The 23,075-nt window shown below is 36.6% G+C and overlaps 4 protein-coding genes across 7 annotated transcripts; 2 read left to right on the top strand and 2 right to left on the bottom strand.

Annotated features, from left to right (window-relative positions):
- Nucleotides 1–990: 990 nt before the first annotated feature.
- On the top strand, nt 991–1,980 carry LOC108993299 (heavy metal-associated isoprenylated plant protein 26-like). The gene is made up of 2 exons (XM_018968164.2): nt 991–1,268; nt 1,376–1,980. Exons 1-2 carry the CDS (start codon nt 1,188–1,190, stop codon nt 1,757–1,759), a joined length of 465 nt encoding a protein of 154 aa, XP_018823709.1. The 5' UTR covers nt 991–1,187; the 3' UTR covers nt 1,760–1,980.
- Nucleotides 1,981–3,371: 1,391 nt separating this feature from the next.
- LOC108993430 (WD-40 repeat-containing protein MSI3-like) lies at nt 3,372–7,115 on the top strand. Its single transcript, XM_018968349.2, has 6 exons — nt 3,372–3,985; nt 4,399–4,722; nt 4,827–4,970; nt 5,558–5,682; nt 6,252–6,347; nt 6,559–7,115. Exons 1-6 carry the CDS (start codon nt 3,665–3,667, stop codon nt 6,773–6,775), a joined length of 1,227 nt encoding a protein of 408 aa, XP_018823894.1. The 5' UTR covers nt 3,372–3,664; the 3' UTR covers nt 6,776–7,115.
- An 881-nt stretch (nt 7,116–7,996) lies between these two features.
- On the bottom strand, nt 7,997–11,957 carry LOC108993402 (basic leucine zipper 23-like). 3 transcript variants are annotated; one of them, XR_004798023.1, is made up of 3 exons: nt 10,568–11,945; nt 9,132–9,254; nt 7,997–8,475 (listed from the first exon to the last, which is right to left on the bottom strand). XR_004798023.1 is itself a non-coding variant. In XM_035684610.1 (2 exons), exons 1-2 carry the CDS (start codon nt 11,346–11,348, stop codon nt 9,226–9,228), a joined length of 810 nt encoding a protein of 269 aa, XP_035540503.1. In that variant the 5' UTR covers nt 11,349–11,957; the 3' UTR covers nt 8,770–9,225. The 3 variants fall into 3 exon arrangements, 1 of the variants encoding a protein (XP_035540503.1); XR_004798022.1 differs by lacking the exon at nt 7,997–8,475 and adding an exon at nt 8,770–9,023 and having other exon boundaries at nt 10,568–11,954; XM_035684610.1 differs by lacking the exon at nt 7,997–8,475 and having other exon boundaries at nt 8,770–9,254; nt 10,568–11,957.
- Nucleotides 11,958–12,849: 892 nt separating this feature from the next.
- LOC108993318 (probable receptor-like serine/threonine-protein kinase At5g57670) lies at nt 12,850–16,479 on the bottom strand. Of its 2 annotated transcripts, XM_018968198.2 has the most exons (11): nt 16,436–16,479; nt 15,876–16,158; nt 15,690–15,763; nt 15,487–15,605; nt 15,278–15,393; nt 14,642–15,196; nt 14,328–14,576; nt 14,063–14,226; nt 13,749–13,976; nt 13,511–13,660; nt 12,850–13,376 (listed from the first exon to the last, which is right to left on the bottom strand). In XM_018968198.2, the coding sequence occupies exons 2-11, from the start codon at nt 16,030–16,032 to the stop codon at nt 13,116–13,118; spliced, it is 2,073 nt and encodes a 690-aa protein (XP_018823743.1). In that variant the 5' UTR covers nt 16,033–16,158; nt 16,436–16,479; the 3' UTR covers nt 12,850–13,115. The 2 variants fall into 2 exon arrangements, with proteins under 2 accessions (XP_018823743.1, XP_018823742.1); XM_018968197.2 differs by lacking the exon at nt 16,436–16,479 and having other exon boundaries at nt 15,876–16,219.
- Between the last annotated feature and the right edge of the window lie 6,596 nt (nt 16,480–23,075).

The following is a 23,075-nucleotide window of genomic DNA, read 5'->3' as shown; positions in this document are numbered from 1 at the left end:
CAGAATAGCAAGAGCAGTATAGTTTCAAATACCAGAGTATGTAGAGAAATTGTGAGATGGAAGACCGTAGTGGATGAAGCTGTGAAGATAAATTTGGATGTAGCCTTTGATAAAAATTATTTAAAGATGGGTGCAGGGATAGTAATCCGAGATGCTGACAGGGAGGTTCTTGTTTCACTATGCATGTCAAAGTTACATACTAGTTCCTCAACTGTAGCAGAAATAATAACCTTGTGGAGAGCTTTGATACTATGTACAGAACTTAACATTTTTGAAGTTGTTTTTGAAGGAGACACTGTGGATTATTATGGATATAAATAGCAAAAAGGAGCATTGGGAGTGTGACGGCCAGTTGATTGAAGACATCAGAGGTTTTTTAGCAAACATACCATTATAGAAAGTCCAACATACATGTATATGAAATCAACATACATATACAGGATAAATCATGTATTGTTGACAGTTGATGAATAGAAGATATCATGTTTGATTTCAAAAAAAAAAAAAAAAAAAGTTAGAACGACAACGAAATCTTGAGCAATCCAGTACTTACACAAAAAGCACAATCCAATCTCTGCGCCCCCTTATCCCAAAAGCCCATCAAGTTCGGAGTGGACCCTCCACCACCCATATGTTATTATGGGACCATTTTAAAAGCTCCGGGCCCACCCACCACAGATTCCTAAGGTTCAAAGCGAATTCAATTCAAAACACTGTTGGAGCCTGGAGGGCCCAGCCGGTCGGTGCCTGGATAGACCCCCCTCCCCTCCCCGCTCCCCCAAGGATGTCAAGACTCGAGACAATTCTCGATTCTGTCGCCGGTCTGTTTATCTAGATTCTAGGCCGAATCATGACACGCGGCAAAAATCAGCGCGACGAACTATGTAACCGACGAAGCAGATTATTTGTTTGTACCATTTTATTTTGTAATGGTCGGCCCCACGTTCCAAAATTTGAAAGTGGGATGAATTGAGGTAATCAAACCACACCACCCTCCACGAGCCTTCTTTGCTTATAAATAAGAGCGGTGGACAGCCCAAAACCCCTACCAATTACCATTACTATAACTGTTGTCACTCACGACCACTTCAAATCTACCACCATATTTTTTCCTCTTTCCTTTCTTCTAATTCCACTTTCCAAGATACCATTTTTGGGTGCTAAAGCTCTGCAAAGTGAAAAAAAAAATGGGTGTTTTGGATCATTTCCCTGACCTGTTTGATTGCTCTACTGGTGGCTCCAAGCTCAAGAAACGCAAGCAACTGCAGGTGAACCTTGGCCTCCCCCAGGCCTACTCTAATTATCTATCTCCATCAGCCTTCTGTTTCATTTATATTTGCTGATTATTATTATTTTTTTTCCCTCTGATGATCAGACGGTGGAGATCAAGGTGAAGATGGACTGCGAAGGATGCGAGCGGAGGGTGAAGAAGGCGGTGGAGGGGATGAAGGGTGTGAAGCAAGTGGACGTGGAGCGCAAGGCCAACAAGGTGACCGTCGTTGGATACGTGGAGCCCGCAAAGGTGGTGGCACGCGTCGCCCATCGAACTGGCAAGAAGGCCGAGCTCTGGCCCTACGTCCCTTACGACGTCGTCGCTCACCCTTACGCTCCTGGAGTTTACGACCGCAAGGCTCCCGCCGGGTACGTGCGAAACGTCGAGGACCCGCAGATTTCGCAGCTGGCACGTGCCAGCTCCACGGAGGTCCGATACACCACCGCTTTCAGTGACGAGAATCCCACCGCATGTGCCATAATGTAGTGAAATTAGGATCGTAGATTTATAATAATAATATTTTATGTGATTTGTGTGCTGTAATTTGTTATTTTTTTGCTTGAAACAAGTCTTTCAGTTTCACTTGGTGATTAGAAGCAATTTTTTAGAACCAAATCCTTATTTCTGTACTTCGATTGTACATGTTGATGGATCTATGGATATAATTCTATTTTTTTTTCCTGTAATTAATTAAGCTTTTATTTTAATTAATTAAATATTTAAAACAATTGTATTGTGAAACTTATTTATTTATTTATTTTTCTGGACTAACTAATAAATTATATAAAGTGTTACGTCACGTTAAAAAGCTTTCCAGACAAATGTGTTTCAATCAGCGCAGTAGTTAAAAAAGCTTTTCATTCGAATTGACTCGTTCGACCAAAGGCCATATTAATTGTCTGGTCCTAAATTCTTCTTTAGAGGAGGAAGAGATAATTACAATACAAATTTAGAGCTTTGTTATTTATTATTTTCACATATTATATTTTTTTTTATGATTTTCTTTTAAATTTTTTTTTTAAAAATTAATTAAATTCTTATACTTATTATCATATATCAAGTATATATAATGTGTTGTATGTGAAGATGATGAATAAAATTATTCATAAAATTATTCGTAAGCTTATACTTAAATCACGTACATATGCGTAGGATTTTAATCTCTCGAGATTTACTTAATAATTATAAAGACTTGCTAATACTTAGAGATTCCTTCCTTAAAAACGACTACTGAATCCCGTGAGCCTATAGGAGTCTCAATCCCATTCAAGTACTACTACTGTCTTTTGTGCTTAAACAATGAATAAGAGGGCATTTAATTTTGGATTACCTATTTGAATAGTATTACAAACTATCTTTTGCTTAAAGGGTTAAATAAATAGTGTAAATAAAGGTTTGTTTGGATAGTATGATATAAAATAATTTAAGATTAGTTGAATAAAATATTATTATTATTATTTCAGATTTAAAAAATAAATAATAATAAAATAAGATGATATAATTTGAAAAACGAATTCTAAATCTATTTTAGGTTGCATTTGGATGTTGAAGTGAGTTGAGTTGAATTGAGTTGAGATAATAAAATATTGTTAGAATATTATTTATTATTATTAATATTATTTTGGGATTTGAAAAAGTTGAATTGTTTATTATATTTTGTATTGGAATTTGAAAAAGTTGTAATGATGAGTTGAGATAAGTTGAGAGAAATTGTGGTTCCAAACGAAGCCTTAGATAACGAAAGCGACGTCTAAAAACAACTTTTTTGAAAAAAAAGAAGAGAATAATTAAATTTTGAGATAACATGGAAACCAAGTTAAAAGTCGTCCCCAAGTCCAGCCGCCCAAATGTTGACCCGGGCTTGCTTGCTATCCACTCCAGGCTTTTCGTGGCTCCAAAGTTTCCAAACACCCCTGCTTAGCCGCCCGCCGTTATCCGAACGAAACTGATAAATAAATCGTATTGTTTAATAATGTGTTTCTAATCCACCGAGTAACCTCCAGAATTTTAATTTTTGGGTAATTTAATTATATATAGGTGGGGAAAGCCTAACACATCCAAAATTCCTTTATACATATCAACGTCCGCATTTGTTTCCACGAAGGTTCATTTCTTCGAATTGATTTGAATAGTAAATATAATATGATCATATATGTCCGAAGAAAGAAAAAATATTAATTAGAGTTTGCATATATCTGCTTTTGGGCCACTTCTCATGTTTTATTTGGGCCTTCCATAATGTAACTTTCAAATCTCTTTTTTAATTAAATAGCATTTCCAGTCCAGCCCAAACCAAAACCTATCTGCTAATAAATCCCACCCCACGCTCCCGTCCTTCCCTCCACTTCCTTTTTGTTTGGCGGGAAAGCCAGAAGCTTGGCGGACAGAGAGATGGCAGAGGAACAGCAACGAGAGACGGGTCTCGATCAGGTGGAGGAGGACTACGCCGTATGGAAGAAGAACACTCCGTTCCTTTACGATCTGGTCATCTCCCACCCTCTCGAATGGCCGTCTCTCACCGTCCACTGGGTTCCACTTCCGGCTCCGCTGCCGTACCCCTCCGACCCATCTCTCGCCATCCACAAACTCGTTCTCGGGACCCATACATCCGAAGGTTTCCCCAATTTCCTCATGGTCGCCGACGCTCTCCTCCCCAGCAACGAGTCTGAAACCAACACAGATTGCAATGCCGAGAACCCCATTATCCCTAAGGTCAGTGTTCTGGTACTTCCAAAAATACATCTCGCGTGTTATTTTCTGGGCATTCAGTATTTTTTACGTATTATGCCTTGGGTCTGTGGTATTTGATGAGTTTTGTTGTGGGTACCAAGTGTTTGTGAAAATCGTTAGGTAAACGTGTTTAATATATATAATTAGTGCTCGCATTGTTAGAGGTGATAGAAAAGCTACTCACTTTGTCATTATGAAGAATTATCCTTTGGGTACCGAATATTTTGATAAAAACTTATAGCGGAATGTTTTGACGTGTATCTTTGGTACTTCCATAGGCAAAAAAAACACGAAAGAGATGTCTACGCCCTTATTTAAGGATTATTTTATACTGGCCAGTATTGAAATTGCTAGCTGATCCAATATTTTAATTGTTTTGTTTGGGATGTTTGTAGGTGGAGATAACACAGAAGATACGTGTTGATGGAGAGGTGAATAGGGCGCGGGGTATGCCACAGAACCCGGCAATTGTGGGAGCTAAGACAAGTGGGTCTGAGGTTTATGTTTTTGATTGTACGAAACAATTGGCGAAGGAACAAGGGGGTGATTGTGATCCTGATTTGAGGTTAAGGGGTCATGATATGGAAGGGTATGGGTTGTCTTGGAGTCCCCTCAAGGAGGGATTCCTTTTAAGTGGCTCTCATGACCATAAGATATGTTTGTGGGATGTGTCTGCCATGGCTCAAGATAAGGTGCTTGATGCATTGCATGTTTATGAGGTAATTTTCCGAATCAGTGTATCATTTTTTTTCTAAAATGCTGGTGTCTTGGGCATGGCACATTTTGTATGTTGTCTTATGTGATTTGTGAATGTAATTCACAGGCTCATGAAAGTGTTGTTGAAGATGTATCCTGGCATTCAAAGAATGAAAATTTATTTGGGTCTGTAGGGGACGATTGCCGATTGGTCATTTGGGACCTGCGCACAAACCAACCCCAACATTCTGTCAAAGCTCACGAGAAAGAGGTTATAGTCTATTCATTAGGTGATAGTAGTGGCTCTCCAATTTGTGTGTTGAATTTTACCTACCTACTATATCCTCTTTGAGTGTCCCACATATACCCTTAGATTCCCAATGGTTCTTTTATCAATTTTCAATATTTGTATGTGTTAAATGTATTTTGTTTTAGGGTTCTAACTGATAAAAAATAATCTTTTATTGCTTTTAATTGATGCAATTAATTTTCAGGTCTTGAAGAGACCTGCTCCTTATTTTATGTATAAAATTTATAGTTGCTACTTATTATCTCTCATAGCTCCAATTCCTTGGTCCTACCGTATTTGTATTTCCATATCTCTTGCATCATGTGTATGGTCTCGTAATTTTGAACTTGTGTTGCCCTAGGATTCTCTGTGCATTTTCGTTTCTCCTGTGATATACATGTATTAAAGTTTGAATATTCTAAACTAGCACGCATAGGCGTTGCTCTTGTATATGTCCCGTATACTTGGGCATTTTGCGTCCTTTTGATCAATAAAATTTTGTTTACCGATCAAAAAAAAAAGTTTGAATATTACGGATCTGTTACTGATGTATTTTTGGGCGTTTGTAGGTGAACTATCTTTCATTCAATCCATACAATGAATGGATCTTGGCAACAGCATCTTCTGATACCACAATTGGTCTATTTGATACAAGGAAGCTGAGTGTGCCACTGCATGTCTTGAGCAGTCACTCGTACGCCCTATGCCTATTAGATTAATCTTAATCTTTTATTTCATTATCACGAACTAATTATGCCCCCCTCCCCCCAAAAAAAACTCTTTGTTTTCATCTCTTGCAAAACCAATTATTTGTCAGTTGGAATAAACTTTTGCTCTCATTCATTTGCGTGCTTCTCTGAATGGATCTTGCGGCAAAACTATCATCGAGATGATGTTTTACTGTGTAGGAATGCTTGTTAACTGCCCAACAATGGGATACACAGTGTGAAAAGGGTTCGATGGGCTTTGAAAATTAGTTTGCCTTTTGGCGCACCTGTAGTCTGTATGTTATTTTAAATTTTATCCAATTGACAAAGTAAATCTATTATTATAGATGTTGAAGGTAGGAACACACTCTTTAGTCTTTACAACCAATGTACTGTCTTTTGCAGCAGTGGTTCCAATTTTTGTGTGGGAGTTAGTACATTCTTGGTGCAACTCATCATTTTGTTTGTTTGAGAGCTAATTTGTTGTACTCGGAATTTTTTATACCCTTGATTTGTCAACTCAGAATTTTTTATACCCTTGATTTGTTTCCTACAGAGAGGAAGTGTTCCAGGTAGAATGGGATCCTAACCATGAAACTGTTTTGGCATCATCTGCTGATGATAGGAGGTTGATGGTTTGGGATCTAAACAGGTACTGCACGTCAGAAATAGTTGCTAGGAATGTGCTTGCTTTTCTCTTGTTTTAGTTGAAGAAAAATTCATTTAATCAAGTTTACGAATCATGATTAATTATAGTGGAATCATGCATTACGAAGTTTACTAGCAAGTTCTGAATTTCTTATAGGTTCTTTCTTGCCATTTTGAATATTTTGCCTATTTTAACTGATAAGCAATGCCTTTAGGATCGGTGATGAGCAGTCAGAGGGAGATGCTGAAGATGGTCCTCCGGAGCTTCTATTCTCTCATGGGGGTCACAAAGCAAAGATATCAGATTTCTCATGGAACAAGTACCAGCCATGGGTCATTGCAAGCGTAGGTGAGGACAATACTGTTCAGGTCTGGCAAATGGCTGAGAGTATATATCGTGACGACGATGATATGCAACCGACTGATGAATAACCACATACTTGATCCTTACATTTGAAGGGAATCTTTCACTTTGAGCTTTGAGATTTAGGTAGGAACAATGTTCAACTTTTTGCTTGAGATGATCATCAGACATTTAAAAAAAATATCTGTAGGTTCTGGTGTCCATGTATCGTCAATTCACACTTTCTATTAGGAACCATCTTGGGGGTACTCCCCTGTCGTTATAGCTAGTCTAGATGGTTATTTAATTCGCATCCACTTGGTGGAGCTTGTGATGGGTCTGTGGGGTCCCCTAGGCTTCATTTGTGATGTAAAATGGTATTCTTCTTCTCCTCCCCCTCTTCCCCTTTTTTCTCATCCTTCTCGTTGCCATCCATGACTGATATCCCCGGTAGAAAGGGAAGGTTTTTAGTGGTCCAGGTTCCTTACCGGCTGTCCCGAGGACACTTCAGCCGTTTAGCGTAGTCGATTCGATAGATCACGTCCTTATAATGTAGTTTGTGAAGGTGGGTTTGGATAGAGGCATTTGCTCCCCGCGTGGAAAAAGGTATCGGATCATATGATATTAGTTTTAGTAAAATGCTAAATGCACTTTTTAAACTTACAAAAATTTTGTCAGTAGTTATTGATACATTGAAAATGATAAAATTTTAAATTTTAAAGAAAACTAACAAAAGTGAGTACCTATGTAAGGACATTTAGAGTGATGATTTATGCCTTGTTTGGATTGAGAGAGCCTTTCAACTTCTCTCATTTTATATAATTATTATAATTTTTTTAAATTCTACACAATTAATATTAAAAAATTATATTATTATAATATTTTGTTTAATTTTCATTTCATTTCAACTCATTATCCAAACTCTCCCTTTCCCTTAGGCAATATATAAAAAACTTCCGGAATGGAATCAATATTCTAAGAATGGTTATGAGAACTTTGGTTCGGTTTTATGATACAGAATGGATATTCCATTCATAAAAAATCGCTTCTGTAGGTGTTTTTTTTTTTTTAAAAAAAAAAAAAAACCCCAATTTTTTTTACAAAACAATTTAAAAAATAGAAAATAAAAATCCTCACGGGGTTTCGGTGATCTGCTGTACCTAAACGAAAGAGATGGGCTTTAGCAGCTCTCTAAACTTGAGTAATTTTGTCAGTTGCACGAGTAGTTTCTTAAATTATCGAATGTTATAAAAGATTGAGTACACAACGAATGGAATGAGGCATTACTTGTATCACCATTTGCATACTAAGAGTATCATCTAATAGTAATAAAATAGTAGTGAAGTAGTCTGAAAATATCTTAGAATAATTATGTTTCTAAACAAACAATACACAGTTGTTAAGCATACCATGAAGGCACAAAAACAGCAGTGAGATCCCCCACAAATATACTTGCTCATTGAGCAGAATTGAACAGACACCTTCTCCACCTCTCTTCTCGAGTAGACAGTAGACTCAACAAGTTAACCTACCAAATTTGACCAATGAATTCAGGATCTTTATCAACAAGTAAGCATGCTAAAACGCATCCTTTCAAAGAGAGATCCATTAAATAGTAATAAGCCCATGGTATCTTCTGTGCCACCTTTATTTCTCACCCTAATGGCAGTGACAACTCCCATCTGTTTGTAATCACAGTGGCAGTAAGAAAGTTACCCGATTTTCGTCATATATTGTGGATGACATGAATGCCTTCGCAAAACTTCAGTTAGAAGGCAGTGCTTCCTTCCTGATTAAATTAGGCATACTTTTGTCAGGAAAAATGCCAAGGGAAGAAGTAAACTTCTTATGTTATATAGTTGCAAAGCCAAGCCAGGATAACAATTATACTGGAAACATTGCAAGCTGATTCTATCCTTCACACAAATCACAATTTTGGATCACATGAACTAAAACCTTTTATCACCTGTCCAAAGTCCATGGTTTTGAAAGATGCAAGGCATCCATCTCCCTAAGGTCTGTAATTCAGCTATCAAGAATTCAAATAGCTTAGATACAAAAAAAATTGCAAAAACATCCACCGAAAGAAGAAAAGGACTACTTAATTACAAATCAAAATCAAAAGTAAATGAAGAACATCAAATGATCTAATTTTAATTGACTGGTCTATGTGTAGTCACATAGTATACGAAAGCTGAAACTAAAGGCATTCAACCTCATAGAAACAATAAAGTTGGCCTTAGCAACAAGTTTGTTCACAAAAAATACATCAACTAAATTTTTCTGCTTTACAAAGCATTAAAAGCAGACTAAACGTTATAACCTGACGAAAGACACCTGTTGAAACAGCAGCAAGTCCAGGAAAACATATGCCCATATCAGCTCCAAGAACCCAAGACTGGGTCAGAAATAAAACCGAAAAATTAATAAAAATCACTAAATAACCTGGAAGGAAAGCTGATGATGAGTTCAACAATACTAGTTATTGGACGACCATATATACCCTTGAGCATACAGAAATTGCTGACTAAGCAGCACTTCAACTTGCTTTTGCTGCACGAGTCCCTCCTAATAAAACAATCGCCATAATATCAGGGTCATAAAGAGCCAACAAATAATAAGTAGCAAAAATCCTAAAGCTGCGTTCAAGCCAATGAACAGATGTATCATTCAGAACATTGCAATCTCATGCATGCGTATATACCCCTCCCATCTCCTCCTTTTTCTACCCTTTCCCTATATTCGTGTTGAAGAATAGGTCTTCTTCCTAGGCTTAAACTCAGGTATATTAACTCCATCTCCTTCATATATGAAAGCCGTGCATATTATAGTCACGTGGTTTTTAGGGTCGAGGTGAGACATGAACTAAATACTTTTTCTTTTTCTTTCTCAGGTGCATGAATTGTACTGTCTACCACATCGCAAAGTAAGAAAGACAGAACCACACTGCAAAAAAGAAATGCTTTTAAGTATAAAGTACAAGTAGACATCAAATGAGGTCATAATCTTATCAAGTTATTAATTGCTTAAACCAAGCCCAGTCCTCAAGTTTCCAATAATTTAAAATAGAAAATCTAAACCAGAGAGAGATCCAGGGAAGAAAGGTCAGTAGCCAGCCTAGGTAAGTCTTTCTATGGTTGCATTTCATGCATATTTTTGTATTTTGTCTTAATTCTTGTCAAAGCAACTGAAGTCTATATTCTTCTATATGATGTTTAAGTATCTTCATTTGCAGTTAAAACTTTCTGTCATCCGAATGCAGACCCCAGCTCAGGTTCTAACTCATGGTCCACTGAACTCCTCTGTCTGAAGGTCTCACTCTCGAGCACAATAGCATTAAATAACTACAGAGGTCAGGATATGTTACAAGCACATACACTATAATAATGGTTTTTTCTACTTCAAATCAGGATGTTATAGACATTCTTTTGATATTTATAGCAAATAAAAAAAAAAAAAAAATGCATCCAAACCTCATCACCAATATGAGATATACATGGATTTGAATGACCTAAAGGAAGAGTATACAGGGGTGTTGCATTCAAAATGTTCCTAGTGTATCCCTACTCATGAAAGCCAACAAGAAGATGATCTACAAAGTTGCAACAGTATAGGCTACTAATCACAAGCCCATATCACAACAGCCACATACAATACAACTTATTTTATAATAGCAAACTCAAATATCTGTTACAACTACATTGCTTGACCCAATAACCAGCCGTTCATTTCCAAAATAGTAAGCTCCATTTCTAACATCTTATAAAGGTATTCCACCCAAAAAATTGCTAAATCGCTATCGGTGTTTGCACTGCTAACGAGATAGGCAAACAAGTTCCACATCACAATAAAACAGAATAGGAAAAGCAATGAAGTTTCACCTTTCCTCTTATTTGTGCCAGAAGAATTGACATTGGAGGCTAAATACCCCATACCACAACCAGGAAGCTCCTTCGACACTGAATTCTGATTTGCCAAACACTGAAGATTCTCAAATTCACAGCCATTAAGGCCTTGCCCATTCAATAATGCGTCCTCTCCACTTTGGCCATCCACCACTGGATGAAGACAATAGACCTGATCACCACACTGCATGTTACATGGGTTCATCACATATGGGCCAGGCATGCTAAGATTAGGCAAGTTTGGATTGACTGATTTCTGATATGGAAACGATCCAATCTCCCCTTCAATCCTTCCTCGAATATCCACAAGCAAACACTTCAGCCTTGCAATTTCTGCCTCCAATGCAGCTTGACCCTGCAACCTCTTTAACAACTGCTGATTCAAAGCCCTTAATCGCACAACTTCATCCTCCAACGATGCAGCTCGGGCCTTCTTTTTCTCACGGTACTTGCGAACTGCTTCCCGATTGCCTTTCGGGCGTTTCTTGCAATTTTTTTCAGTGGACTCCGCAGTATCATCCGTGGCAACCTTGTCGTCACTTGGGGCCGGTACTATTTTAGTGTGCACATGAAAACAGGTGTGCGTGTGCGAAGAATCAGGGCCGGGTGGGTTGCAAGTGTGAGTGTGAGTACAAGCGTGAGAGTCCTTAAAAAGTTCCTCAAAGAAACTATCCATTGAGCAACTTCTCGGAAGCTCCCCCATATTTGGACTTGAAAAAGCTTCCTGGTTCGAGAAATCGAGCTCCCCGTCGTCCATTTCGATATCAAAACTTCCACCAAACAAAATGATAAACTACGTGACGAGGTAACAAATTTATTATGGCTGCGAAGTTGAACCAGACGAAGTTTGAGCCCAGTTCTCCGTCTTGATATAAATTAACAAATAACCAGATGGGAAATTGTGGTTCTGAAAAGATTCGGATGCCCAAAACAAAACTACTATAACACACCCACTTGGGATTTTGCACATTAAAATTCAGAAACCCTGGAAATCAACTGCGTAAACACAAACAATCCAACCATTTCAGCCGCAGGTCAGATTAGATTTCATGGCAACAAACTACAAAGACTAAAATTTACATGATCAAGCCAACAATAACAGATTTCCAACGAGAGAGCAAAGGTTTACCATCACAACCTTAAACCTAATGAACCTTACAGAAGATTCAAATCATAATTTGAATTCAATGAATTGATGCGATTAAGACTCTCAGAATAATAATAATAATAATAATAATAAGTGACAAGAAGACTCGGAGAAAGGTCGCGGCTTTGAAAGAAATTGAAACCCCAGGTAGTCCTCGGCGGGCTCAGTATGAAACCGTAGGTGGTGTCTCTTAATGACGATATTAGCTAGCGCCATCATAAACGAAAGGAAAAATGATAAGCACATAACAATTTAATATTTTAAGAAGAGGGATATTTTTGTAAAGTATTTTATAAAATTAATATTATTTTATAAAAATATTCTTATTTTATAATATTTATTGTAAAATATATTATAATTAATATCACTACTCAAACGGAAGAGGGAGAGTGGAGACAGAAACGGAGATATCGGGTGATTGGTGCAGAGAGTCCACAGACAGGCGCTTTCGCAGTCGAGAAAATTCTATAACGTGCTTCGCTTCCAATTTATAGGTATTTAGGCGACTCTCGGTGTAATATTGAGAAAACAATGCAAATCGTGCAGTGGGTGAAGGACTATGATAGCTGCTCAATGTGGGTTCACCTCAACTATAATGTTTAACTAGTATCTGATCCTGACCGTCCATTAAATTTCAGGCCAAGTTATTCTGTAGAGTGCAGTGTGGCTAGAGTGTTGCAGGTTACATCGTATGATCATCACTATGAGTCAATTTTATAAAATCAAATTTATTTTTAATTAAATTATATGATTACGATTCATTGATTGAATTTATTTTCTTCTAAATTATGCAAGAAGGTCATTTCTTTAGATTTTCAATCCAGATTCAAAGAGGAAAAAAAAAATACTAAATAGTAAACCAGTAATAAAAAAAGTGTTAAGGGTATCATTATCTCAAAAATAATGGATGTGAGAGCAAATATTCTTGAACCTTGCTTAACTGAAGATTTTCTTGCCAATTAATGTTAATAGAGGTATGTAAGTATGTAACCAGTTACATTTATTTTAATACATTTTTTAGGCAAGATCTAGTTTGCTATTATTAAGCATCATAAAACCTCCATCATATTCCATTTTGTGTATGGGTTTCTGAATGTTGTCTCAACTTTGATAAACTAGGGGTTGGTGATATCAGAGAATCACATTCTATGGCATTTTTACAGTTTTTTTTTTTATTTTTTTATTTTACATCTATGAACCACCTCACCATTCTATGGCACTGCCAACAGTTATTTTCCTCATCCCTAAAAGTACAAACTACACATCTGGCAAAGTTAAGCAAATTTGTGTTTGCTAAGAGTGAAGTAGTATTTTGGAGGAACAACTACAATTAATCTCTCCTTTTTTTTCCCCTTTTATGTTCAAGTAAAGCTGAAGCTACTCAAAACTTGATGACCTGCTCCATCTATCTTTCAAGAATTCTTCTGAAGAAAGACTGTTGCTCTGATCCACACTACTATATGATGTGGTATCATCACCAACATCAAGTAGTGCAAGACTCAAATGTAACTCTGCACTAGAGTTCGGATAGACCTCGTCATCATTGTTTTCCAGGTTTTCTGAATCATCCTTAAGATCACCCTTCTGGAAATTCACCAATTCTTCAACACATTTATCCCCTTTTAGGAGCTTCAGTATCTGAAAAAGTAAGTTGGTTAATAATTCAAGTAGCTTTCATATAAAATTTGAAGAAACTTGTATTTGGAATATTGCTCGATACATGACTCATAACTAAGAGCATGACATCTTCAATGTTGCAAAGTTATTATTACCTGACTCATGTTAGGGCGAAGCCTAGCCGCCCGTGTGATGCAGAGGTTTGCTGCAAGAACCATTCTCTGCAGCTGAACCTCATCATATTTTCCCTCTAAATTTGGATCCAATATGCCTTTTACATCTGCACTCTCTATTATTGGCTTTGCCTGCATTCATTTGTTTTAAAGGTTATCATACACAGAATTAAGACAAGCTGAGAGATTCTATTTATTTATTTGGGGGCAGGGCTCTTACCCACATGACCAAGCTCTCTTGTCCTTTGGGAGTCTCAGAACCAATTGATTTTCGCCCTGTTAACAATTCAAGAAGAACTACACCAAAGGCATACACATCAATCTTGTCACTTACTTTCCCATACATGAAATATTCAGGAGCAAGATAACCAAATGTTCCTACTACATCGCCGTGAGTCATAAATGATGAATTTGTTGGTCCCCATATTGCAAGCCCAAAATCAGATAACTGTCACACCACAACAACAATTAGTCATATCACATCTTGACAATTTATTACTTTTAAATATCATCTAATTTAGTCTGTTGAGTTACCTGTGGTTCCATCTCGTCAGAGAGTAGAATGTTTGAAGACTTGACATCTCTGTGAATAACAGGCCGAGAGCATTCGTTATGTAGGTAATTTAGAGCTTCAGCAATTCCAACAGATATCTTAAATCTCACTTCCCATGACAACACAGATTTATCTTTATTTTTACCTACATTAAATATTTAACATATCAGTTTGGTGTCTGACACAGTTATAGCGAGTGAAAACCAAAAAAATAAAAAGAAAGCAAAAAACTGATTTAAGCTTTACCATGAAGGTTTTCCTCTAAGCTTCCTTTAGACAGGTAGTCATAAACCAAGATTGGAGCATTATCTTCGATGCAGATCCCAAGCAAGGGCATGATGTGTTTGTGCTTCAGTGAGGAGATGATATCAACTTCAAGGGCAAAATCCTTCCATGCTTCTTTCGTCGACTTCGGAATCTTTACTGCCACTGGCTTTCCATCTGGAAGAATTCCCTTATATGCACGATTACAACCTCCTTTCCCAATCATATTTTCTGTCACAAAAGCAGATATTTAGGAAAGAGATTTCATGAGTAAGTCAGGATGAAAAGGTACTCACCTGAGGAGAACTGAGAAGTTGCAGTCTTCAGAACCTCATGACTGAACCATTTGCAGCCTGATGAGTCTGATTTGAGGAGATGCTCCAAGCCTTTTGGCAGCTCACGCAATGCAGAGGCACCATTCTTTTTGGCACTCTCATGCAAAATGTCTCCGATATCTCTTTCCAACGCAGTTTCTTTGATGGTCGAACACTGATCACTAAGCTCTGGGGAACGATCTGGTAAGCTCATTACCCATTGCACCACAGACATTTTCCTTGCATGTGGAGTTTGTGGAATTGATGAACTAGTTCTACGGAGTAACGGCCAACCAAGTCTCTGCTCTGAAGGGTCTCCTGTACATATCAAAGCAAGTTTGTTATGTTCGCATGCGAGGTTGAAAACTTCATCCTTCAAGTTTTCCCCATTATGTCTTAAACCGTCTCTGGAGTTTTGAACCACTTCACAAACAGATTTCTCAGACTCTGCCTCGGAGTCACCAAATTCAGATGGGCATTCTTTGGAAGTGGGAACTTCTATATGAGAGAAACTTGGTTTTGGATCTCCTTTAAAGCCTGACATAGTGAAAGCAAATTACTATATGATTTATACAAAATGTTCTAGAAGCTCTTAAACCAGGACACCAAATACCAAACCTGGTAGTTGATTATTGGTGAACCTTCTGAAGACAATTTTTCCGTTGTGGATAGCCAAAACATCGGTTGTTGAAGGGAGTCTCCTGGTGCAATATTTGGCTATGGAAGTCCAACCCCTGAAAACGATATCTGTTTAGAGAAACCAGAAAAGAATCGCACATGCTAAAACCAATGCAAACTGCAAAGTAGAGTTCTGGCTCTCCCCCTACCCGAGAGCGCTTTGCGTGCTTATCCCTACAACGACTGCCACTGCAGATTGGTTCTTTGCTTCTCTCGCCAGAACCCTTCGGACTGAACTTCCTGTGAAGATATGACCGGTGAGATCAACCTGAAACCAAGTATGACAAATGATGAGCAACCAAGGACATTCCAATGAATGAGATAGAAAAGTGAAACTTGAAGCATTACTAACCTTCTTTACAGTACATAAGCCTTCATAAACTTCTAAATAACAATCCAACAAGTTCTTGTTTTCCGAAGCCTGATCTGTAGTGATGAATCGTGTTACCCCAAAGAAACAAGAATATCAATCGGTAAAGCGTTGAAAATTAAGATCAGTCTTCTATAAAGATGCATAATTTTTCTATAAGGACATTACCAGGACTTCGACAAACATGAACTGCAACCACGCAATCTCCAGGCTTGGCTACTTTCACAAGAGCCCAGCTGAGCAGCTCTCTGCTATGGCTGTCCATTCGAATGCCAACCAAGACATTTTTCTTTTCAACAGCCTTTACTTCCTCCTCGACTGTCATTTTGATCCTTTCCTCCTAACTGATCGATCTCTTTCACACCTCAAAAGATTAATTAAATTCTGTTCCTTCTTGAACTAGTCTAGTTTCTGACCTCGCCACTTACCGATGAATGGATCATTTCAACTGCTGCATTGAAAAAAAAAATCAACTACTGCATTGAAAGTTTGCCATTTTCACTCAAGCTTGACTAACATATCCAATAGCACCCCTTAGCAGATTATCAATAAATAAACAACATCCCAATCTATAAAAAATCTCCAACGAATCTTATATTCCTTTCCACGAGATAAAGTCCTGAAACTACGGGAATAACCCACAAGAGATCTTGCGTCAAAGATCAAAACTTTACCCAAAGAGAAAATGTTCTTAGCAAAAGATAAACAAGACCCGACAATTAATGTACCTAAAAGTTGCACACGTCTTGGTGACCATATATCGTTGGAGCCAAATTTTAAATGTGCAAATACCACCTAAACAGCATCACCCTAGCTACCTACTGCAGCTCAATTTCAAAGAGATATCTTAAAGCAATTGGGATTTATTAAAAAAAATAGGAAATAATTCAAGAATATAAAAAACGATGAGGAGGCTTGAAATGAAGGAGATCGAAGGAAGTAACGGCAAGTGAATTGAATTCCCATGATCAAGAGTGGGCAAGAGTTTCTCGAGTGGAGAGAGAGAAGAAAAAACCGGCAGTTTTCGCGGGAAACCCAGGATATCCGGTCATATTCCATGCACCCATAAAAGAGGATTAGACTCCGGACCGGCTGTTGCGGGTCGAGAGACCCGAGGCCGTGCCACATGCCATAACGCTACCACTAAAGGACAAGGTTTCAGACCAGGAGAGAGAGAGAGAGAGAGAGAGAGATTATCTATTTTTAATTAAAAAATAAAGGAAATAAATAAAAGAAGCTTATAATACACGTTGCTTGAGTGATTGTAATACACGTTGCTTGACTCACGAAACAATCAAATTATAATTATAAACCTTATAGAGAAGCAAAAGTGCCCCTTAATTGCTCCGGCCATCAATTTTGTCATTTTGACTTAGATCATTACATTTTAATTAGGTGAGTATTATATATTATGCTTTACACTAATAATCAAAGCCATGAATCTTAACGTATATAGTCCTATATATATATATTAAATAATTTTAAACGTTTACCATTTGCTTAAAATTACAGTGTCATCACGTTATAGGATTTGCACCAAAATATATATATATATATATATATTTATAATAAAGAAGAATAAAGAGGAACAATATTTTTCTTCTCATTTAGTAAAAACTTATGATCTTCAGCTTTCTTTATGTGTAGATCTTAGTTTCGAATTATATATAAGTACTTGATAAATTGCATATTGTCTTTAGAGACAAATATTATATCTTAAAATTCAAATTGTAAAACATATATTAATAAATTTCACAAACTAAGTGTTTTAAAGCTACACTCTATATATTTTGTGCTGATATATATATATATATATATATATATATAGAGAGAGAGAGAGAGAGAGAGAGAGAGAGAGAGGTGGTCAATATATAGGGTGACCCGAATCATTTGACCTAATTTTAATACATATATACAAAAGTTACGTGGACAGAGAGCTAAACATACAAGTTGGGTTCATTTATCGAAGTTTGATCTGCGATGTTGACTGCATTCATTGGTCTTCGGTTCCAATTAAGTCTTCAATTTTACTCCTTCCCGTGTAAAAGACGTCCACCCTCAATTGGATCATTTGGGGCATGCAATCCGTTTTTTTTTTTTTTTTTTTTCAGAAAATTAAAGAATATAATTTTGAAGAATAGAAGCTTCCTCTCCATTTTGTTAGCTCACATGTCTCTCTCATCACACGTGTATCCACGTCAGCAACGCACCGACGTCCACGTGACATGCACTAGTACTACTTGTATACATCTAACTAAATTATGCAATTAAAATAAAATAAAATAAAATATTTTATTAAAAATTAAATAATATATTATTATAATATATATTTTTAAAATTATTTTTATTTTGAGATTTTAAAAAGTTAAATTTTTATTATATTTTGTGTAGAAGTTTGAAAAAGTTGTAATGATTATATTAGCTGATGATCAGATGAAATGAGATAGTTTGATTTTGTGTAACCAAACCAACTCTGAATATTTTTTATATAAATAATTAGAAAAATTTGAATCTCCATTGCCAAAATCATGAGAAGTGGCATAGTATGTAATTGGATAAGATTATAAAGAACAAAGCACAACTAAAAGTAAGAGATGATCAGTAATATTAATGGACATAGAATATAACGTGATGATCAGATAAAGATTCCCCCGCTTGGACATTAATCTTAGTGGAGTAGTTTAGCGCCATATAATATATATAGTATGATATCAGATAAATTCTCATACTGATAGTTGGGTCCCTATACTGATATCATACAATATAAATATATATATATATATATTATATCACCTTAATATTAAAAATTCCTATTTTACAGATATTATAACAATCATGTTTTTTTTTTTTTTAATTTCTCAAGTTCCTAGTTAGCTACTTCATGTCTACCACATTTCCATATCAATGTTATTAAAAACATTATAATTTATAGGCAGTTTGATCCTTCCACAGTATCATATATATATATATATATATATATTACTATATATCACTTGATCAGTATGAGTTGATCTTTTACATATATATGCTTTTCCATACCCTGTATTGACAGTTATGATCAGGTAACGATCAATCCGAATCTATTGCCTTTTGGAAAAAAGAAAAGGTAAAAAATTAATTAATGTGAGAGACTTGAATATTGAATCTGACCACTGCTATATATATAATTATCTGAAAGTCGATGGACATGAGACATATAGCTAAGTACGTACCAGGAACAGTAGTAGTACTCATGCCAGCCTCTGGGGCAACGTACAGTCAAGGAACAATTTTGGGAAGTTAATGTAATGATCTCCTTAATGTCGTGCAAATTAATTAGTTTGAAGACAAAATGCAAGGGCATGAAAAGAAATAGTACCTATAACTAATAAGCAAGTTGTCATCCGCGTGCATGCAGCTTATAAATTTTTTTGATTGCACTACTGTTCTCCGGTAGTACTGTTGCGTTATTTTCTTAACAAGTACCATATTATATAAATATATATATATATATATATATATATATTATAAACTCGAAAACTAATGAAGACGCGATCGATCGACGAACTAATCAGCTGCATTAATGTGCATGCAGTAGCAGCTAGCTAGCATGCACTCATGACATATGAGCTAATTATTTTTTAAGCAGCTAGCGAATATATGTTAGGTACGTACGTAGGTAGGTAGGTAATTAATTTGTAAGTATGCCCTAGCTACCTCCTTTTTTTTTCAATAATTAATAATAATAATAATAATAATAATAATAATAATAATAATAATAATAATGCATTACTTAAGGTAATCAACCAAATAATAATGCATGTACTCAACCCAACCACTTTAGTAGTTATGTACATATATGATGATGATCTGTATAAGCTGAAAGAAATTGGGCGCAGTCCCATGCATGCCACTTAAAAATCATATATGTACGTTGGTTATAATTTGGCTCTACATGGATCAGTGGAATTTCATCACTTCACATGACTCGAATATTATTTGGCACATGATCTCTGAGGCTGGCCTATATTATGACATATATATACACGATATTACGGGCCAAAGTCATGAAAGGAAAATATATCAGTTAATTTCTTCGTTTATATGGACAATATTCTAACCAACATTCGCATTATAAATATCCTTAAATATATTATGGGAAGAATCTGCTTCTGTGCTTCGGTAGGTTAAGCGACATATTATATGATCACGATGTGTATATATTATATATTTTAATTTGTGAAAGAAAAGGCATGCATGCATGCCGTGTGCATCCGCCTGTTAGAAACATTAGGAAAATGCATTGATAATAGAGAAATTTTATTTGCAGTACTACTGAGTGGGGGACTACGTGTGTAGTCTCATTAATGAATGGGGTAAAATGAAAAAAAAATATTATTTTAAAAAAGATATTATTATAATTTTTAATTTCTTTTTAAATATAATTGTATGGATTTGCATGAGCAGTCTTCATTTTGAGAATTGTATGTAGACTAACTCTTGATAATATGCCTAGTGCATCTAGCTCAAGTTAACTATATTATATCAACGCGAACATTGTGATCATAAGAAAAGGTGGAATGAAACACTTCAACGATCTACGTTTTAAAATTAACACGGGTTTCCTTGACAATGATATTATATATCAATCCATGTTTAAACCCTCAGCTCCCCGTTTAGCAAATTAATCAGTCACAACATTACCTTCACGAAAAATATGGGTCAAACGATACTCCAGACATCCCAAGATACCTTGCAACTCCTCCCAGAAGTCCTCTAAATACCAGATATTACACTCACCCTTTGTAATCCAGCTGACAATCAATTGAGAATCAATCTCAATCTCCATCTTACGAAAACCTAAATGATATCACCTTCTAACCCCTTCCAACAAACTTCTCAACTCAGCAAAATTATTAGACCCTGAACCCAAGAACACCAAATAAGCCGAGTGCAGCCTACCAAAATTATCCTGAATTACGGCACAGGCCGGTTCCCTAACCTATTACCATCAGAGTTAAGCTTCATCTAATCTTGTGGAGGCCTATTCCACCTCACCACATGAACTTGCCTAAGCTTCTGGGGTAAGACCGGATTATCCAACCTCTTCAGAAGAGCAACATCATGGGAAGACATCCTAGAAACTTTCATAAATAAGGAAATTATCGGACGAATCCACATCTTGATAACATGCCAAACTGCCTGAGCTGACTCCACCCGAACTTTACAACGTCTATCCCAAAGCTTCCAAGAGACAATAGAAGGGAGAAAACCAAAGATAATCCTTAGTTGAGAAGACTTACCAGCACGGCAAAACCAGAAATTAACTTGCTCCTTCCACGTATGGAAAACACCCATATGAACACCTAAGTGATTCGTAGCCAAATGCCATATTTGTCTAGCAAATTCTCCATTACAAAGCACATGATTTAAATCTTCCATATGTCTCTTGGCACAACAATTACATTTATAAACAATGGGAATGTCAATTTTCTTGATCTTCTCATCAACACTCAAACAGTTATAAAAAACCTTCCGCATCATGATAGAAATTTTCTTTGAAAGATTAGTATGCCAAATCCAATGGGCCAAGGTAACAATTGAGCTCTAACACGGATACAATCCCAAGCACTCTTAGTAGTAAAATTAATTCCCATTATTATCCTTCACCCATATAAGAACATCTTGCCCATTCTTCCTCACGGATAAAAATTGATACAATTCTAGAGCTTTTTGTTGACCCACTAATCTTTCCAGGAGAGGGATATCCCACTCATTATCAATCCTACACTCTTTGATTTTAATCGAAGGTCTCTCAAGAACGTGGTAATTATCACTAATAGGACTCCCATCCACTCAATTATCATGCCAGAAAGAGACATTTTCCTCTTTCACCACCAACTTAGAATGGTTCAAAACCTCCGGAATACAACGCACAATAGCTTTCCAAAATCGAGATCCCTTATTAGGGTTCAAGAGGGATAAGTGACTACCTTTGACATACTTACCTTTAAAAAAAATTTCCCAGAAGGACTAATCCTTCAGAAGATGCCAAGCAAATTTCATATGTAAAACCCTTTAAACATCCCCAAAATCCCAAATACCCAAACCTCATTCTTCAGTAGGATAACAGATATGTTTCCAGGCCCCACTCTAGCTTGCCTTTCCCCTCAAAATCACCCCAGAAAAAAGAACTCATAATCCTATTCAAAACCTTAGACACCCTATTAGGAACATGTAAAACCGCTAGGAGGTGAGTGGCCATGCTCGTTAACACATGAAATAAAAGATTCACACGACCACTAGCAGAGAGCATTCTCATCTTCCACCTTGTAAACTTCTTAATAACTTTCCTAATCAACTCACCAAAATCACAGACCTTAAGATGACCCACCACGATAGGGACACCCAAATATTTAAAAGGAAAATACCCTTCTGAAAAACCAGTCATATGAAGAAGAGAGGACTTTCTGGGAGCAGAGATCTTCTTAGAGAAAAAAAAACACTTTTATTTTTGTTAAGAATCTGACCCGTCCAAAGCTCGTAAAGATGTAAAACCTTCATCAATCCTCTCATGGACTTCTTCCCCCCATTAGCAAAAATAACAATATCATCTACATACATAAGGTAGGAGATAAGGGGGTACCTCTAGCTTGAGTAAACCGGCCAATTTTACCATTCTCAAAAGTGTTCTTAAGCAGCTGAGATAGTACCTCTTGCATAATGACAAATAAATAGGGCGAGAACGGATCACCTTACCTCAGACCACGCTCACCTTTAAAGAAACCCAAAGATATACCATTCATCATAATAGAATACCAAGGTGAGGAGATGCATAACTTGATCAGGGCACAAAACTGAGGAGAAAAACCAAAAGAAACCAAAACATGAATAAGAAAACTCCAATTCACTCTATCATAAGCCTTCGACATATCAAGCTTCACCAAGACATTTCCCCCATTAGAATTTTTATTTATAGAATGGACCATTTCCTGGGTAATACTGATATTTTCAAAAATGTTACGATCAGGAATAAAGGCCATTTGTTCATGGGAAATCATCTTAGAAAGCAAGTTCCTTAGACGACCCACAATAATCTTTGCACAAATCTTATAAACCATCGAGCACAGACTAAGAGGCCTAAACTTATCAAAACCAGTAGGCGAATCAACTTTGGGAATTAACACAATAAAAGATGCAATATAATATCTGGGAAGAAAAAGATGTTGAAAAAACTCAAAAACGGCTTCCAATAAATCCTCTTTAACAATCTCCCAGCGGAAACTGAAAAAACTAGAGCCAAAACCATCTGGGTTAGGACTACTGTCAATAGGAACACTGAACAAAGCTTCATTAATATCACCAATAGAAGGGGTATGACATAGCATC

The sequence above is a fragment of the Juglans regia genome, chromosome 13 (assembly GCF_001411555.2).
Source record: "Juglans regia cultivar Chandler chromosome 13, Walnut 2.0, whole genome shotgun sequence".
Classification (NCBI taxonomy): Eukaryota; Viridiplantae; Streptophyta; class Magnoliopsida; order Fagales; family Juglandaceae; genus Juglans; species Juglans regia.
This window is presented reverse-complemented; position numbering and strand designations above follow the sequence as displayed.

Excerpts from the sequence above, each read along its gene's own strand:
- LOC108993299 (XM_018968164.2), top strand. The coding sequence starts at position 1,188 with ATGGGTGTTTTGGATCATTTCCCTGACCTGTTTGATTGCTCTACTGGT. Across the intron at positions 1,269-1,375 it reads AGAAACGCAAGCAACTGCAG|ACGGTGGAGATCAAGGTGAA; the intron begins GTGAACCTTGGC and ends TCTGATGATCAG.
- LOC108993430 (XM_018968349.2), top strand. The coding sequence starts at position 3,665 with ATGGCAGAGGAACAGCAACGAGAGACGGGTCTCGATCAGGTGGAGGAG. Across the intron at positions 3,986-4,398 it reads AGAACCCCATTATCCCTAAG|GTGGAGATAACACAGAAGAT; the intron begins GTCAGTGTTCTG and ends GGATGTTTGTAG. Across the intron at positions 5,683-6,251 it reads CATGTCTTGAGCAGTCACTC|AGAGGAAGTGTTCCAGGTAG; the intron begins GTACGCCCTATG and ends TGTTTCCTACAG.
- LOC108993402 (XM_035684610.1), bottom strand. The coding sequence starts at position 11,348 with ATGGACGACGGGGAGCTCGATTTCTCGAACCAGGAAGCTTTTTCAAGT. Across the intron at positions 9,255-10,567 it reads TGGCACAAATAAGAGGAAAG|GAGGGACTCGTGCAGCAAAA; the intron begins GTGAAACTTCAT and ends TTGTTTTATTAG.
- LOC108993318 (XM_018968198.2), bottom strand. The coding sequence starts at position 16,032 with ATGACAGTCGAGGAGGAAGTAAAGGCTGTTGAAAAGAAAAATGTCTTG. Across the intron at positions 15,197-15,277 it reads CACCAATAATCAACTACCAG|GCTTTAAAGGAGATCCAAAA; the intron begins GTTTGGTATTTG and ends TCACTATGTCAG. Across the intron at positions 13,661-13,748 it reads AAGAGAGCTTGGTCATGTGG|GCAAAGCCAATAATAGAGAG; the intron begins GTAAGAGCCCTG and ends AAATGAATGCAG.